Here is a 16,994-nt window from a genome sequence, read left to right on the forward strand (position 1 = left end):
ACAGAACGCAAGGACCCTGCCAGGATAAAGAAATGTTCTTGTTCCACCACGGGCCACTCGCGAGGGCGAAATATATAAATGTGTCCCTCAGCCCTAACCTAATTCTAGCCTCAACCCATCAACGACACCACTCCAGACAATTCAACTCAACTCAACTTCTCCATATTCACACGCAGCGTCCGCGCAAGAGCACCACCTGACACACGGTCCACACACTCCGCCACTTGAACAGCCTTCATACCCCACCGCTGACACTCCTCGTCCCGGGCCGCGCTGTAAAAGTCGACGGCCTTGTTAAAAGCAACAGAAGCGAGCCACTCTAGTTCCTCAACTGGATAAGAACACCAAAATCTGTCTTCGAGAATACCAGAGACAGAACTCATGCCTAGGTTGAATGGCTGATTGGGCCGGGCACTAGTAATAAAACACTCGTCTGAAGCTAAAAGGAGGACTTGGTCGAGGACGGATTCTGCGAGCGATGCATCGACCACTGAGTTGCTTGATTCTTCTTCTTGCGATGATATCTCGGAGACCTGTCTGGGAACTGACGTGACGGCAAGGTGGAAGAGGCAGCGCAGGTAGCGGGGCAGTTTGATGCGGAAGGAGGATGTGTTGAGGAAGGGGGATGGTGAGTCGTGGGCGGTGCATATAATGCTCTATACAGATAGTGTCAGTAACTCTCTCATCTATGAATCAGGTGCGCAGTGTCTTCTGCAGGATATACCTTGACCACAGTAACGACCTCTTGAATCGGTGCATGAGAGCGAAGGATCAAGTCCAGCAAGGACGAGCAGAGCTCCTCATCCAGGAAGCTTTGGGCCTGCTCAACAAGTGATATTAGAAAAGACCACTGCTCGAGATAGATTGAGGCTTCGAAATCAAGAGCGATCAGGTTTCGGCAGCGTTGTAACCACTCCATTTCAACCGTTGAGACATCTTTTCCTTCCAGGAACTGAGATACACTGGCGTAAACAAAGAGATCATCATGCAACCTTTGATAGTGGCATTTCTGTTGGATATGAGTTAGACTCAAGAACTGCCTGAGGTGACCTGGCAGAAGACTCACTCGGATGGAACTGTCTGATTGTGAACGTGCCTTCTTGACGGATAAGATTGCCCCTAAATAGTTGCAGAGAAAGATATGCAGCGAAGCTTTTCTGCGGTCCACGGGTCTTCTATCAAAGTAACGCCGTGCAAACTAATCTTTCCCGTCAGTGACTGTCTTAATCGGATCCAGTTGAACCTGTATACCTCTTTAGATGCTTCAAGCAGCGGAGTGACACGTTCCACCCGTGACTCTGTAAGCATTCTCAAAGCCAGGTCGTAGCTCTCGCCGTAGAGCCATTGGAGGTCGTCTGTTGAGAAGGTACTGCGGGCAGGGATATCTGTTATGACCACTCTCAAAGCTACACAAGTTAGAGTGCCGTGCTTGAAAGCAAATAAAAACTCACCAGATGTAAAGGTCTGACACATCATCTCTTCTCCCCTGGTTTGGTCTGCCAGGTCTTTCAAGGCCAAGAACGTGAATCTGTAATAATCAGCTTCCTGCAAGCAACACAAAGATGAGCATTCTCACATGAAGAAAGAAGAAAGATCAACCTCGTGAGAGAAGAACTTCTTCATACCCATGCACTCAAAGACACAGAGGACACATTCGAGCAATTCTGACTGCTTGTTCTGCCGTTGAGCTTCGGCTGCGCAGGATAGAACATAAGTAAACCAGCCCGCGCCGAGTGTGTCGAGCACTTCTTGACAATGAAGTTCTTGACGGATTAGTCTAGTTAACCTTATAGTAACGGTGAAACATCATATTTAGGTACCTGCACAATTTGTACCCTCCATCAATGCCAGCTTGTAGCATAGGAAAAGGGTTCGAGAATCGATATCTTCTTCGCTGACAGGAATCCGATCCAGTGTCTTTCGAGCGAGAGTCACGTTCTCATTGCTCAAGGCATATCCTGCCAATTTTCTAGAAACAATTCAATACGGGCAATCAGAAAATTATCCTGTACTTACCGAAGTGTTTTATGTCGGTTGGATTTGGAGCAAGATTCAAAGATCTTGGTATCGACGGCGAGCAGACCCCATTTCTCTGCAATAGTAAGCTGCTTCTTGAGAACTGCAGAATCCATCTGTTTCCATATCACCTAGTAAAATCATCAGCAGGGCTCAGTAGCTGAGAAGGCGTCTTCTCTACAATCAAGGTGGCATGAGTTGCGTCGATGCTCAGAGGGCTGTGTCTATGCGTCTCCAGCTTCTTGGCCATGTCCATGATAACATCTAGACATTTTTCGTTCGAGGATCGCAGTAGCCACACCAGACTAAGGAAGCACCTCTCAACCCACGCCTGGATGTGAAATGGAAGAAGGCGAGTGAGAAGGGATTGCAGTATGTGCACGGTAAAATCCAGACTGTGTCGGGTGAGCAAGAATTTCAAGACTATGAGAAGGAAAGATACCTTGAGCTCGCATAGTTCTCAATATAGTACAATGCTCTACCCTCTATTAGTTAACCATGGTTCTTCATGATAAATGGGACACTCACAGTCTCAGGGTCTCGTCTGAGAGATTCATGCTGCTGACAAGGGCCGTCAAGAGTGCTGCCACGAGATTAAAATCTGTTTCCCCAATGGCAACAAACTCGGCTGGTACCTCTAAACCCATCACCCCGATCTGGATTTCTCTCTCGACAGAGAATCTCCAGCTCAAGGAAAAGAACACTGGGCGAGTCTCCGGCGTCCTGTATTTCTCAGGTTAATGAAACCGCTCAATGAGGCATTGTACGTACAGATTTGAGCAGGGCAAACTGTCTGGTAAGCGCTTCTCTTGATTCAGGTGTATTGAGACACATGTAAGCTCGAACTGGAATATTTCAGTATACATGGTCGATTCATATCAAATGTACTCACTAAGAGCATGTCGAACAAGTAGCTTTAAGTCATTCAAACCCGCACCCAGGCTGTGACTCTCCGAACTCAGAATATCGATCTGCTCTGAAGCTCTCTCCAGCCATTGAACCGCAATGTCGTATTGACTTGCCGAGAGCGCTGCATTCCCCACGTCGTAGCATGTCTCGGTGACTATCGTCCGATCTTCGATCATCACTGCTGTGGGAGCCTTTGAAAGCAGGTGCTCTGCGATATCAGGACGACCTCTTAACCATGCCTATGAACATTAGATCATGTTCCCAGGGAGAGATGGTATTGCATACCAGTTGAATCCGTAGCATGTAGTACTCCATCGCAACAGATCGTAACTGAGCTTTGTCCACCTGGGTAGTCGAGCTTTCGAGAGAGTCAAGCCTCTGCGCTCCTGCTCCCAGGACTTTCAGGCCAAGGTCAGGCTGTTCAGAGTCTGCCTTTATATCAGCCTGCCATAGAAGACATTGGAGAGAGATTTAGGTACCGATACAACCGCGAGCAGCTTTCAACGCCACCTTGAGAGCCCTCAAATGTCCTGCTGAACCATCAGATCAACATCACTGTCAAGGTATAATCCAGTCGAGTACCGCAAGGTCGAGTTGGTGCAGCAATATCCAGCACCGCGAACGCAAGAGCCCTCACTATGAAAGTGGATGAGATATGGCAAAGCAGCACTTGAGAATAAACACACCTCTGCTCAAGAGCTTTAGCTCTCTCTCATTCTTCTCGCGCTCTTTTCTCGCCTGGGCACATGTATTCCACAAAGCCGTGGCAGCAGAGTCCAGCTCGCATCGCGACGCCGTGGAGAGTCCCGCGAACGAAGGTTGCTGGTTGAGCTGATCCTCCAGAGATCGCAGGGCGTGGTCGCCAGGAAGAGGAGCTTCAGAGGTATTCGAAGTGGAGATCTGGCTTTCCAGATTACGAATTGAAGCTACATGTGTAGTAAGGCGCGCAGTGGATGTCAGCAATCGAAGGGAGCGGGAGTCTGCTGAGCTGCCAATGGCGTACCTGCGAGAGCAGTGACTTGCTCGTGTAGGGCGTTGCGTGGGTTGCGTTCCATGTCGACTTCCATTGACAGCAGTGACGCGGGGAGATGGAAACAGGCAAATGCGAGATGATTGCTTCGTGAGGGACAAAAGAGGAAGACAGAGGGAGGGAGGGAGTCACGGGGAGAGCATTGATTAGGAGAGGAGGGACTACAGGCGAAACAGCATCGATTGAGGATAAGATATAAGACCAGCTTATACTAGGTTATTTGCGCATAAATCGCAACTCCGAAATAGACGCCATACTGTACATCCAGTGTGGACATGGTACATTTTTCAAACTCCTCAATTGCAAGTCAGAAACTCGGAGCGTGGGGGAATCAGAAAGAAAGAAACAATATTTCATGACTCGAATGTCAATCTGTCAAATCAAACGACACCATCCATCTGCCCGTTACTTGTGTATTCGCTGCGTGGGCAGGAAATTACCGACAATAAGAGAGGGGCTAAATAAATGTCAGATCGTGAGCCGGAGTGAACCAACCACCGGAGGAGACTTACATGTTGTGGTTATCTCGTCGGATCGTGAACGAAAAGCAGCATGGGATGCCATCGCCCGGGGAATTGGGATTGGGGCTTTTCAAGGTGCAGCTGGTGAGCATGGCCTTCTGGGTATTGTCGAAGGCGATGGCACCGAACTTCTCCCAGTAGCTGACGAGCTGGTCTTCGACGATGATCTCGTGAATGGCGAGTTTGCCCTGTTCCCCATCAGTACACATCAGTATGCAACACCGCTCAAATAAACTCACATCGCGTAAGACTTCAATCGGCACATCAATCAACTGCGCCATCTCGTTATTGCCTCGGAAGATCTCGCCTGTTCGCCGCCAGCAGCACGCGGGGATGGCCATACTGGCAAAAACACGGTCGTACTCCATCAAACTGCGCTCGAACCACATTTCGACCAGGATCAGTTCGATATCGGTGAGACTCTGCATGCGCTCGCGGAACTTGGGCCGGAATTTGTCGAGTTGCCGGAGAATCTTCTGACGGGACGCTTGCTGCATGTTCTTCTCCATATATTGGTTGAGCCGTGCGTATCCCTTGACATAGTTGAATGGCTTCAGGAGTCCCGCATCGTATTTCGCCTTGAGGAGCTTGTTCATCCGCTCCTCGGGCGGGTCAGAGCCCGAGGGATCGGCGGCGGTCATGTAGTACGTTTCGCGAGCCTTGTCGTTGCCTACTGTCGATGTCGGGCGCTGGATCGAGTCTTCCTGTGGTGCCTGGCTCTGGGCCGGTGGTGGGAGCTGCGGCGGGGGTAAGCCGTTGGGCACGCCCATATTGTTCATGGAGTTCATCGGCGTGGGATCCGAATATATGCCTTGCATATCCGGATTCTGGAATATGGCCCCGTCGTCCAAGAGACTGTTGCTGAGGAAGTCCCCGAGCAGGTTGTATTCGTTGGTCACTTCCGGCGCATTGAACATGTACGACGGATGGAGCGAGTGCATATCCTGGAACTGGTTCTGCTGGCCTCCGAGCCAGTCGTTGTAGCCCATGACTAAAACAAAAAGAATGTCAGCTCAATTCCGAACGATAATGGCGGAACTGGCATCTCCGAGCTTACGCTGCTGAGAGTTGGAGCCGAGACCTGATGCGACAGGATTCACAGTGGGCGGGAGTGCGATCGTACCGTCTGGAAGAATGGACTGGGCGGAGGTATCCGGGACGTCGACGGGGCGAGGCATCCCTTGGACAGAGGCGAGGTCGTGAGTCGACGAGCCCTCTTCGTCCGCCGCCGAATGCTCTGCTTCGCTCCGGGTCCGCTTCGCTGGTTCTCTGGCTTCATCATGGCACAGATGGCCGATATTGCGCTTTATACAACGGGTGCAAGGGCGTTCCTTCACGATCGAAAACAAAAAATAGTCAGACAGATTTCACAATCGACGGAGAGAAGCGGTCGTACCGAATCACAAGTCATATGCTGTCCCACGCGACCATAGTTGCGGTTTTGGTTAGCCAAGCGGTTCCTTGGAGATGTCGCGGCGCATGGGTAGTAGAAGAGAGAGAGAGAGGCTATGCGGTGAATCAATTCGACAAAGAGCTTACCGAGCGACGGCAGTAGACACAGGCTGTGCAAACAGAACAGGTTAGCCCTTATCGCGTCCACGTCTGAGCCAGCGCATGCAGCTTACCGTGATTGACCTTGCGGCGCTTCTTGGGACTGGACTTGTCGGCCTTGGCCGCAGAGAAATCCTTTGCGCGCGCATCCTTGGCTGCATCTCTCTTGGAATCTGGCGTCGTGTCGGGCATGGTTGCAGGGAGCGAAAGTTGACTGACTGAGGGAAGAAGTACGCAGTGAAGAACGGTTTCCCGCGAAAGGCGGAGAGACCCCGAGACCCCTCCGTTCTGCTCCGTGGGGATCAACGCCACCGACCGAGGTTGGCAGGGGCGGACTACAGAGGGCAGTATGTAGGTGCGATAATGATGGTATTTACGGATAATTGAGGTCAAAAGCAATTGAAGCTAGATGACATTTAATAATAATATCCATCGGGCGAACTAGCAGATCGTTTCGACACCTCGCAGTGGGCCGGCCTAGTACGGGTCTCCATCCTGGAGTACCGGAATCCCCCAGATTGGACAATCACCACGGATCGGCTGAGTGGCTGCCGCTCAGGGGTCCCGAGAAGATGGCCGTACTTTGCCACAGTTATGATCACTGCGCCAGGATCCGATCGGAGCACGCGAGCACCCTTCCCTCGGACCAGGGGGGGGGGGGGGGGTTAGGGCATATATGCACATGGCATGTGTTACTTCGTGATACTGAACCTCGGACCCCCTGGTTCAGTCATCCGGCATCGAATAAAGGTCCAGGGCAGCTTGCGACCGGGTGATGGCGTCCCGGAGCCCAGCTAGCGGCGCCGTGTTGGTCTGCATGGACTGCAAATGGCCATGCAGCTGTTTCATTAGGCTCTGGACCTCGGGATCGGTGTCCAGCTGTCGAGCGATCTGTCAGCCGTGTCCGTCGTAATGAATAAGAATTTCCATACCTCATCCAACGTTGCCTGGCTATCCTTTGTGTCCAGGAGTGTGAATTCGGCCGTTCGGTCCTGAGTGTGCGGCAGTTCATCCAGGCGACGCAGGACTGGGTGTTCCTTCAAGCATCATGTTAGTTCAAGAAGCTCACAGAGGCAATTCATCGCATACCTTTTGCATCTGGCGCTTCCGCTCAGCTTCCGCTCGCTTGGCGTTCTTGTCCATCTCCTGCAGCGACTTCCTTTCGCGGTCCAGGAGCGCCTCCTCCTTTGCAATTTCAGTTTTGAGAAGATCAATGCTGTCTTTCATGGTAGCCACGTTGGCCTCGAGCAGTCGCTGGAATTGCAATCAGCAATAGTCATGAGACGGATGACGGAGCACACACATGTTCGTTCAACGCAGATTCGTAATCAAAATTCGAGTCCTTGGTGATAGGCGGAAAGGGCATGCGAGGAAGTCGCCGTCCTAGACTAACATGGCGCAAGAGAATTAGCATCATGCGCCCAACAATCAAGAGTCTCTCTGAAGAGACATACGTTCGCACCACCGCTTGAACCGCCGTCTGCGCCTCGATGCGCTTGCGTTCATTCGGTTGTCGCATGATCACTGGCCGCTCGAGTGTATGAAAGAGATCGCGGACTTTCTCCTGAACGGGCTCTGGCAGCGTTGTCCATTTGGCTTTGATGGTTTTCTCGGGGACGCGTCGGGTGTGAGGTTTCAAGTAGGCATAGCGTTTATTGCGATCCGTCTGTTGGTCGCTGCTCTCGCTGTCGCGTTTTCGTTTGGGTGGCATGGTTGTAATTGTTGTTGTTGTTGTTGCAGAGTTGTTGTGGTTTGGGTTACGCGCGGGAGTGGTTGACATGCCCAGGCGAGGCGGTGTGGCACTATAAAGAGAGTAGACAGAAAGTATATGTACGCATGCTTCTATTATAGCTATTCACTCCCAATAGATCAGGCTAAATCCAAAGACATATGCACTGTATTAGATATGTATATCCCCCTTGCATAGTTTTCGACCGGACAAAGTCCCAGCCATCCAGATAGAAGCGGTTGTCCGACCACCATCCGAGAAACGCCCACTGTCCAACACCCTGCCAGCTGACCAGCCTGCATCCTGACAATGAGAACGCTGATAAAAGAAAGAAAACTCGTGGTCTCATCAACAAGTCCAAAAAGCAAGGGTATCATCGCGGCATCACTAAACCATTAATGCCCTTGAGATCAGCCAACTGTGCCTGCAGAATCTCATTGCCACGTAGGACATCCTCCAGCCAGTCCGCCGCCTGTGTGAGCATGGCACTTTTGCTAAACCCGCCCCCATGGAGACTGGGCACCAGCGAACAGAGGTCGTCGAAGCCCTGGCGGATCAGGTTCCGGCGTTTCTGCTCCGACAGGATGTGGTTGGTTCTCTTTTGCTCCTCTGTGAGATTTTCGCGGGGCGCTTTGGAGCCGGGCGTCACTCGTGATTTCCGGGACATATCGGTGGACGTACGCCGTCCCTTGATGCCCATGAGAGCTTTGGACTTGCGGGACTGAGGTCGTAGGTCATCGTCGTCGGAGAATGCATCGTCTTCCTCCTTCACCAAGGTGCGTTGCCGTTTCCGTGGCTGTGCACCATCTTCCATCCCATTGCCTTGGAAGGCCGAAATTCGCGCACCTGCGATCCGTTCCGGACTGGGAGCGCGAGTATTGTCTGCACTTCTTTGCGGCTCGAAGCATTGCAGATTCTCCAACAGCTCTTCCGTTCGCGTTTCGTCGTCGGGTACGTCCGGTGGGGCTATATAGTGGTCCATAAAATTGGAATCGGACCCCCAGCGAAGGGCGCGGGCTTTTTTGGACGGGTGTTGGTCGACAGGTATTGGGTTATGCACATCGAAGAGCATCTCTGAGGTGTGGAATCCTCCGGGGACTCGCTCCCGGGTTGGTGATAGGTTGGCCTTGGGCCCCAGGTGGTCAGCTGAAAAACGCCTCACATCTTTGGGGCTTAATTGGGTCCCGTTCATGGGGAGCGGTGCCGGAAATGCTTGGCCGGCTAACGCCGACCCGAGCTCCGGTGCGTTCATGCCACTCTGGTACAGCATAGAGGCTGCAGCAAATATATCGGCGGGGGCGTGATTGTCCGTGGCTTTGCCGAGCCCGTGTTGGAAGGACGGTTGGGACAAAGAGGTAGTCGAGCCTTCAAAGGTCGGTGGTAGTTCATCGGACCATTCGAAGTTGAGGGAGCCGGAGGATTTGTTCTGCTGCCCGCGCAGCCAAAAGTCGTTGGTGAAATGGTTTGCGTTCATGGTGGTAAAGAAATTGTCGAGCATATTGGATTCGTTATCATCGAGAAGAGAGGGACCCGGGGGAAGCGCGGGCGCCTGTTCATAGGGAGTGTCCATGGGAGCGAGGAATGAATCTGCCAGCCATCACGGTTAGGGGGATGTGTTCTGGGCCCGGAGCAACTGGAACTTACATCCAAAGGGACCTAGTGGAGGTGATGCCCGCCCCGTTTGTACTTCGGGGCCGTGGTCTTGCATTCTTGTCTGCGCTGGCAGCGATAAGACTCTCAGGCGCTCTCCGAAGGCCGAGCTGGGCGAACCGAGGCAGTGGAGATGGGCATGCCTTGACCACACACGCCCGATCGCAGCGACGAGAAGAAGCGATAGCTAGTCGAGAGACGAGAGCGATGAGAGAGGATTGCAGTGGGAAAGAGCGGGGAGTCTGGAGAGAAGAATCTGGGGGACCAAGTAGATCGGATCACATGTGAATGCCTGTATCGGTGAGACCAAACTTACCCATACCGAGAGGGGCTCGGAACCGCAGCCCATACCGCCCCATACAGCAGTTCTCTCCGAGGCCCCGAGATCTGACCTGCGTCATTGGCATCGTCAAACACCCTGGGATTTGGCCAAGCCACTGCACCTGGGGCTTCCAGCCAGTCCTAAACAAGGTTCCTGGCGTTCCTCATCGGGGTTGCACCATCCTCACAGTACCGGGTCATCATTCTTGTCCCCACTCGCACCGGGGTCCTCCCCGAACACTGTGCTCTGCCTGCCCGGGTTGGATGATCGCCCGTCCTGGACTAAACCCCTGAAAGTCCGTCCTTGGCTCTCAAACGGTTTTGGCGGCCCACCGTTTCACCTGCCTTCTTCCACTCGCCCGCCGGGGACCGAGGCCCAATCACCGCGGGCCCCTTCCGGTCTCTACTTAACCTCCACGCGTGTGGCACAGGAGATCCACAGTTGATCATTCATCACCGATCGCGCAGGACTCTGCCTGTTACGCCCCGGGACCCCAGAAATACTACCCAAGGAACCACGACCGGTTGCTCAAGCTGACGGATGTGTGGTTGAGTGTCGCTGCGTCGGGGTGAGAGTCTGGTGCTGCGCCCTTCCTCAAGGACGGGTGACCACAGGAGGCTATCCGGGAAGATGGGACCTACCATCCTGCCGAGTAGTGACAGAAACGTCAATGCGCGTATCCTTAAACCGTGTGTGCCATCTTGCTGATTTGTGTTTGGGGCGTTTGCTGATGGGAGGGTCATAGCATTCTGCGAGCCTACGCGCTCGGGTATCTGTCGTCGGTCATGCCAAAGCTCATCTCCTATGTACGGCGGTTGGGAAGCAACAAAGGTTGGACAACAGAACAAAAGCTTCAAGAGGTGTGTTTGGTGCCCGAGATGGCATTCAAGGCTAACCCAGGTCTAGTTAGCTCAAGTATTGACGAACCCCGTCCGTGTCAACGGTTTCCCTACGTTTTGCGCCTCTCTCATCGGTGGCTCGACCCTGCTGCCGGTGCTGTTGTACCGGCTCTACGCGTCGATTGCCGTCGGGCTTGGCTCCAAAGCCGAAATCCGGATCTCCCACCGGCTGGACCGCCTCGTTCGATTCGCCGTCGCATTCCTATCGTCATGGTTCAGTTTCCAACTTCTCAACCGAAATCGTGTCTGTCTGCGGACAAAAGATGTCAGAGCGAAACGCGTGGCCACAGGAGATGCCAGTCAGGTGGCATCCGATGTACGTGAGCATCAACGGCCAGAGCTGGCGGGGAGGACCATGGATCTGACCTTATTCACGGTCACAAGAGCCATCGACGTGGTAGCGTGCATTGCGTGGAACCGCTGGTCTCGTCGCCGCAAAGCCCAGAATCGCTGGACCGTGGCCGAGTCGCTGGCTCCGGGTCTCGCGGATGCCGGCGTGTTTGCTGCAAGCGCGGCAGTCGTCATGTGGGCGTGGTTCTATCTGCCCGAACGGCTACCGCGGACGTACGAGAAGTGGATTGGAGAGGCTGCCCAGGTGGACTCGCGCTTGATCGAGGCTCTACGTCGTGTCCGCCGTGGGGTCTTTGTATACGGGAAGGAAACGGGGCAAGCGCCTCTGCTCCAGTCCATGTGCAGGGACTACCGCTGGCCCACGGCGTGGGGGGATCCAGTCAAGACAATTCCGATTCCATGCGAAATGGTCCACATGGGCTGTGGCCCCAGCTGTGAGAAACACGCGGTGTCCCGTTTTGCCAGAACCTTCAAGTTTGCCTGTGCAACCTATATCCCGCTGCAACTTGTCTTGCGTCTGCGGGGACTCAAGTCAGCCGCTTCCCTCCGCCGTGCTCTTTTGGATTCCGCCCAGTCCTCCGCCTTCCTCGCCTCCTTTGTCAGTCTGTTCTACTATGGCGTCTGTCTCGCGCGGACCAGGATCGGTCCCAAGATCTTGGATCCGAAGACCGTCACCCCGCTGATGTGGGACTCCGGCCTGTGCGTCGCGTCGGGATGCTTCATGTGCGGATGGAGTGTATTGGTTGAGAAGGCACGAAGGAGACAGGAGCTGGCGCAGTTTGTGGCACCCCGAGCTGCGGCCACGATTTTGCCACGGTTGTATGATAAAAAGGTAAGGGTTACATTGTACATTTCGGCACCGACATTTTTTCTCTGTTCTTGGCCTTTACCTTGTGCTGACATTGTCTGTGTTTTTAGTATCAATATCGCGAGCGCGTTGCATTTGCGGTCAGCGCAGCTATTCTTCTCACCTGTCTTCGAGAACGACCCAGCATGGTCCGTGGAGTTTTCGGTCGCATTACGACCAGTGTGCTGAACTAGACTTTTGCTCTTCGTGGCGAGGAATTCGAGGCCTGCCACCACAGGACCCGGGACGAGTGTATTATTATCCACCTCCTTCACCCTAGACTACTTCTTTCTTCGTGGGCCTAATCATATATTGCCTACTTGACTCCTAATATCAATACGTCCGATACGACCACGGTTCGTTGCTTCCACTAGTTTAACATGGACCTCGGAACTCTTTGGTTTATAGTATAACATCCCGTTTTTCGACAGGAAAAGGTCCCGTGCGTCTTATCGATAAGACCCGATCACGTGCCGTCACTTTGTCTTCAACCCCGGTGATCGAATGCGATTTCCGATCTCCAAGTCATGTTTTCCCGCGTGTTCCCTGCATGGGGACGCTGTCAGTGGACAGCAGGAATACCACCACACTCAATACGCTTGCAAAGAGGCATATTCCCCGCCGAGAGGCGATTTTTCTCCGCCAATTCGTTCCTCCATGCACGGCAACATGCATCGGCCGCGCCTTTCAGCACACCCCAATCGCAAAAACGCAATGCATCTACTATGTGAGCTTGCCGCTGTCTTCGTTGTTGCACTCGCTGACATTGTACTCGACTAGGTACTATACCATCAGTCTCATTCTCGGAACCGTTGCTCTAGCCTACGGATCCGTACCTCTCTACAAAATGGTACGCTCAGACAGACACCCATAAACCCCATCCCCATTGCCCGCCACTGACCCGTTCCTGGTGAATCCACAGATCTGCCAACAAACCGGCTGGGGCGGCCAACCGATCCTTACCCACCGCGGCGGCGACGGCGACACCGCCTCACGCGTAACACCAGTAACGGACTCGCGCCGACTGCGGATAACATTCAACGGCTCCGTCTCCGACGTGCTCCCCTGGAAATTCACCCCGCAGCAGCGCGAAGTCCGCGTGCTGCCCGGCGAGACCGCGCTGGCCTTCTACACGGCGACCAACAAGAGTCCGCAGGATATCATCGGGGTTGCGACTTACAGCGTCACGCCCGGCCAGGTCGCGCCGTATTTCAGTAAGATCCAGTGCTTCTGCTTTGAGGAGCAGAAGCTTAATGCCGGCGAGTCGGTCGATATGCCGGTCTTCTTCTTTATTGATCCTGATTTTGCGACGGATCCCAATATGAAGGGGATTGATACCATTACACTTTCATATACCTTTTTCAGTGAGTGTTGTCTTCTGGTGTTTTGCCAAGTTGCTGGTCTGACTTGGAAATAGAAGCGAAATATGATGACAATGGGGTTTTGAAGCCAGTCCCTGGTGCCTGATGGTGTGCCCGTGCTTGGGAGTTACATCTGAAATCAGCAATTTGCAGTGCAGGCTATGTACACTTCAATTGGTTCAAATATTCTGTACCGCCTGGCCCACCTCTCCTGGATCAGGCGCGCATGTACTATATGTCACGAGAAATCATAGATGTCTTCTATCAAACCCTACAAAACCGGGGCCCGAGGCAGAGAGATAACCCAATATTTCAACATATTGTCAAGTCATCACTGTTGGAAAACATGGGCCTCGATGTTCGAAGGCCGGCGCTGTCTCTCACGGGTACCACCAACCTCCCTCAAATGCGCTTCATGCAAATTCGACTCAGGCGTAAACCCGAACTGCCTATACTCACAGTTCTTATACCCCGTCCCGCGCAGGCGATCGTAGGTTGCCCAGTCATCAGTCAAATAGTGCAGAAAGGCACCATGCGTGACGAGCGCAATATGTGACTCTGGGCGTTGAAACAGCCAGCTTCGAAGTGCGGCTGCACGCTCACGGACAGCTGCCAGTGTAGCAGCGTAGACACCATCCTATGGTTCGAACTCCCCTCTAAGCGCTTGAAAAGTCCACCAATCACTATGGGTGACAAACCTTTCTATTCCAACCCTCCCGAATAAGATCCACATTCAACTGTTGCATGTCATACCCCGGCACAGCCTCCCGGATCCACTCCGGGGCCTGAGTCCTGAGGGCATGTGCCTCTTGTCCGGTGTCACATTCGAAGGCGCCAATTTCCTGCGCCGCGGGGACGAGCATTAGAGGTATTTGGCGTTCTGTGAGGATCGGGCCAAATGTATAAGCCGCTGTTTGAACAGTGCGTTTCAATGGCGAGGCAAGAATGAGAGATATTTTTTCGTGGTGTGGGAAACTGGTGCATAGATCCTTGCTTTGCTCTTTTCCGGTTGCTGTCAGGCCTGGATCTGGTCTTTTATGCGAGTCCTATCATCCCCTTGGTGAGTATGTCTGTGACTACCCAGGTGATGGAGAGCTGGGAACCTTGGAGATGTTCACGTTGTGCTCAGCTTGGCCGTGGCGGATTAGGTATACAATGGGAGCCATGTTGTACACTGAAGTTAAGTTGGAAAGAGGTGGGAAACAGGCAAGGCTGTGCAAAAGGTTTGATGTTAAAATGCCGCTAGACTTAATTCAACCTTCCGGCCTGTGTAAATCTCTGGTGGCTAGTTATTTACTCCCTACTACGATCGTATGCGATCCACCATCCGCTTTAATCACCTCGAACCCGTCCCCAGACGTCGCAATGGGCCCGACGGTATTTGCCTTCACACCTTTAATCTGTTTCCCGTCCATGACCGTTCGGTCACTCCTAAAACCCTCCGTTGGCACACAAACGACCCCGCTGGTGTCTTTGGGGGTATCAATCTGCAGTGTAAACGACCCATCATCGCTCTTTTTCCAACTAACTCTAATCGGACCAGACGGCGTACCGACCTCCCCCTTGTGCCCAAGTGAGATTCCCACCGTCCACGACAGGACAGATCTGCCAGGTCTTGAATCCGGGTCCTGTGGGTTGGATACCGAGAACATAGTTGCTCATGAGCGACACGATACCCGTGGACCAGCCGTGTGCCATCGAAGTAAAGCCCTGCTCGTATGGAGAACCACCGGGCCCAATGCCCTCCCAGAATGTAATCTTCGGGTCATGAGTCGCCATCCAGCCATATAAACGTTTGATCTCTTCAAAGGCCGAGGACGCAGCGCCCTTGGTGGCGAAACGGGCAGCCAGTTCGAAGTACGAGATGAAGGCGTACACGCGCTCTGAGAATCCGGATGACAGGGCATCATTGTCGTAAAAGGCGTTTCCGTACGGTCGTGCAGCGACCCGAGCATAGTAATCTAGTAGACTGGCTGCAGTCGAGGAATTGACAGCTCCGGCTAACACCGTGAGACCATTGCCATCCTGGGCGTGGACGTTGCAAATGGTGTCTGCTGCATCATTTGGGCATGGCCCTCCATCGAAAAAGGCACCTACAGAGGTGTCCCAGTTCCGTGCTAGCAAGTTGGTACTGACATTCGCAGCTCGCGCAGTCCAGGCATCCTGATCCTCATCATGTCCGAGTATACTAGCAAGTTGAGCAGCCGACTTCAAGGCGTGGACATAGAGTGCGTTGTAATATGTAATCTTGCCGGAGCGAGGGAGGAAAGCGTAGTCGCCATACCCATTGGTTTTGTCAAGAAGACCGCCTGTGGAAGTGATGTTCTGTCCGTAATAATTATCCAAGGTCTTCTTCATCACGTCGTAGTACTGGGCAGCGAAATCCGTCTCGCCGGTGTACATGACAAAGTCATATGTGCAAACGACCCACCACATTGGATAGTCGTAGAGGTCAAGGGTGTAGTTATTGCTGATTAAGTTTCTCTCAGCAATGTGATCAATGCACCACACAAGTATCACTTACATGCTGGCAGGGGGGATCCATCCATCGTCTCGTTGGTGATTTGCCAAATCCGCAAGGATATTGCGTGTCGAATCAGGGTCGTCATGAGATAGATACGAGGTCAGTGAAGCCACAGCCAGATCTCCAACATAGGGATCTCTATCACGCTTGGCGCCATCAAAGAGAACCTCCTTGCCTTGTAGAGTCGGGCTGGCCGAGTTTCGCGGATCAGTCTCATTGGCAAGGAACTTATAGTTGATCATGTCAGCAGTATAAACACCGTCAAACCACCATTGGGTAAGCTCTTCATCGGAACACTCGAACCACCCAGTGAAGGTATCGGGTGTGCCTAGATATGCTCTCCATTCTAGTTCAATGCTGGAGATGGAGACTGAGCCGTAGGACTGTGTGTAGGGGGAGTCACTTTCGAGAGCTTCGAGCGTTATCCTCACATATCGGAATCCGTGAAGGCCATCCGAGCACACTTTGTCACCATATTGGCACCCGGTTTGATCTTTCCAGGTGAACGGCTCGTTGGCGACAGCAATCTGGATGCCAATGTTAGTGTTTCCAAAGCATGATATGGGTCCCAATCTAGTACCTGATCCGTTCCGCTGGTGATTTGGGAACCCTATAGTTTTGCCTTTAGTACTTGTCTTCCAAACAGGTCTGATATAACTCACAGCTGGCATGTTGTCAGATCTGGTGAAGTCGCTGACGTTTGTCAGGTATTGCTGTGTCTCCGAGAAAGCCAGCTTAAGACCAGGATACCCGACAGAAGAATTGGTGGATCCTGCAAAAGAAATAGCCACAATACCAACGACATTTTGACCGAAATCAACAATGACACTTGGGGTATCGTCGCTTTCTTGTTTGCGGGTCAGAACTGTCGGGGAATGGTTCCTACCCAGCATGCCGCCCGGGTTGGATACGTCGCCGGTAGTGTTGGCCGCTAAAATAGCTTTCGGCTTGACTATTGAAGTTTTAGGAGAGCGAACATATTCATGCCAGCTCTTGTCGTCGAGTGCAATTGTTCGCTTGTCGAAGGCCGCGCAGCCAACACTAGCTGCGAGCAGTGCCGCTAATGCATTGACTAGAATCGGAGCCATAATATTAAATGAGATGTATCATCGCATCTAGAGATTGACAAGGAAATGAGTTAGATTTAATTTAAGTCATATCCCCCCCCAGACTAGCCGGATGGGTACCGGCGAATTTCGAATGCGACCCTGCGTCGTAAACAAACCTTAATCGGGACAATTCGTACCGAGCTATAGAAATTTCACGGTTTGTTGCCAGAATATC

The 16,994-nt window shown here is 52.7% G+C and overlaps 7 protein-coding genes across 7 annotated transcripts; 1 reads left to right on the forward strand and 6 right to left on the reverse strand.

The window, feature by feature from the left end:
* Positions 1–146: 146 nt before the first annotated feature.
* On the reverse strand, positions 147–3,992 carry N7510_009620 (SPO22/ZIP4 family meiosis protein; the record flags this gene model as incomplete). Its single annotated transcript, XM_056981545.1, has 19 exons — positions 147–656; positions 725–1,009; positions 1,067–1,198; positions 1,252–1,406; positions 1,452–1,528; positions 1,577–1,763; positions 1,836–1,969; positions 2,017–2,147; positions 2,198–2,411; positions 2,459–2,494; positions 2,545–2,599; positions 2,652–2,739; positions 2,788–2,861; positions 2,909–3,164; positions 3,211–3,353; positions 3,405–3,458; positions 3,508–3,561; positions 3,612–3,851; positions 3,929–3,992. The coding sequence occupies 19 exons, from the start codon at positions 3,990–3,992 to the stop codon at positions 147–149; spliced, it is 2,889 nt and encodes a 962-aa protein (XP_056829381.1).
* Positions 3,993–4,360: 368 nt separating this feature from the next.
* Positions 4,361–6,219, reverse strand: acuM (gluconeogenesis transcription factor RDS2; the record flags this gene model as incomplete). The annotated part of the gene is made up of 6 exons (XM_056981546.1): positions 4,361–4,412; positions 4,468–4,664; positions 4,716–5,467; positions 5,534–5,780; positions 6,016–6,038; positions 6,102–6,219. The coding sequence occupies 6 exons, from the start codon at positions 6,217–6,219 to the stop codon at positions 4,361–4,363; spliced, it is 1,389 nt and encodes a 462-aa protein (XP_056829382.1).
* Positions 6,220–6,753: 534 nt separating this feature from the next.
* Positions 6,754–7,738, reverse strand: N7510_009622 (uncharacterized protein; the record flags this gene model as incomplete). Its single annotated transcript, XM_056981547.1, has 5 exons — positions 6,754–6,906; positions 6,960–7,064; positions 7,117–7,281; positions 7,331–7,415; positions 7,482–7,738. 5 exons carry the CDS (start codon positions 7,736–7,738, stop codon positions 6,754–6,756), a joined length of 765 nt encoding a protein of 254 aa, XP_056829383.1.
* A 391-nt stretch (positions 7,739–8,129) lies between these two features.
* On the reverse strand, positions 8,130–9,464 carry N7510_009623 (basic helix-loop-helix domain-containing protein; the record flags this gene model as incomplete). Its single annotated transcript, XM_056981548.1, has 2 exons — positions 8,130–9,343; positions 9,401–9,464. The coding sequence occupies 2 exons, from the start codon at positions 9,462–9,464 to the stop codon at positions 8,130–8,132; spliced, it is 1,278 nt and encodes a 425-aa protein (XP_056829384.1).
* A 1,020-nt stretch (positions 9,465–10,484) lies between these two features.
* N7510_009624 (uncharacterized protein) lies at positions 10,485–13,292 on the forward strand (the record flags this gene model as incomplete). Its single annotated transcript, XM_056981549.1, has 7 exons — positions 10,485–10,588; positions 10,635–11,810; positions 11,897–12,005; positions 12,351–12,552; positions 12,606–12,675; positions 12,748–13,189; positions 13,243–13,292. Exons 1-7 carry the CDS (start codon positions 10,514–10,516, stop codon positions 13,290–13,292), a joined length of 2,124 nt encoding a protein of 707 aa, XP_056829385.1. The 5' UTR covers positions 10,485–10,513.
* A 225-nt stretch (positions 13,293–13,517) lies between these two features.
* Positions 13,518–14,049, reverse strand: N7510_009625 (uncharacterized protein; the record flags this gene model as incomplete). The annotated part of the gene is made up of 2 exons (XM_056981550.1): positions 13,518–13,823; positions 13,885–14,049. The coding sequence occupies 2 exons, from the start codon at positions 14,047–14,049 to the stop codon at positions 13,518–13,520; spliced, it is 471 nt and encodes a 156-aa protein (XP_056829386.1).
* A 667-nt stretch (positions 14,050–14,716) lies between these two features.
* N7510_009626 (uncharacterized protein) lies at positions 14,717–16,798 on the reverse strand (the record flags this gene model as incomplete). Its single annotated transcript, XM_056981551.1, has 4 exons — positions 14,717–15,656; positions 15,711–16,237; positions 16,291–16,320; positions 16,373–16,798. The coding sequence occupies 4 exons, from the start codon at positions 16,796–16,798 to the stop codon at positions 14,717–14,719; spliced, it is 1,923 nt and encodes a 640-aa protein (XP_056829387.1).
* Positions 16,799–16,994: the final 196 nt, after the last annotated feature.

This window comes from Penicillium lagena (genome assembly GCF_028827675.1).
Source record: "Penicillium lagena strain IBT 129212 chromosome Unknown utg000007l_segment0_segment0, whole genome shotgun sequence".
Lineage (NCBI taxonomy): Eukaryota > Fungi > Ascomycota > Eurotiomycetes > Eurotiales > Aspergillaceae > Penicillium > Penicillium lagena.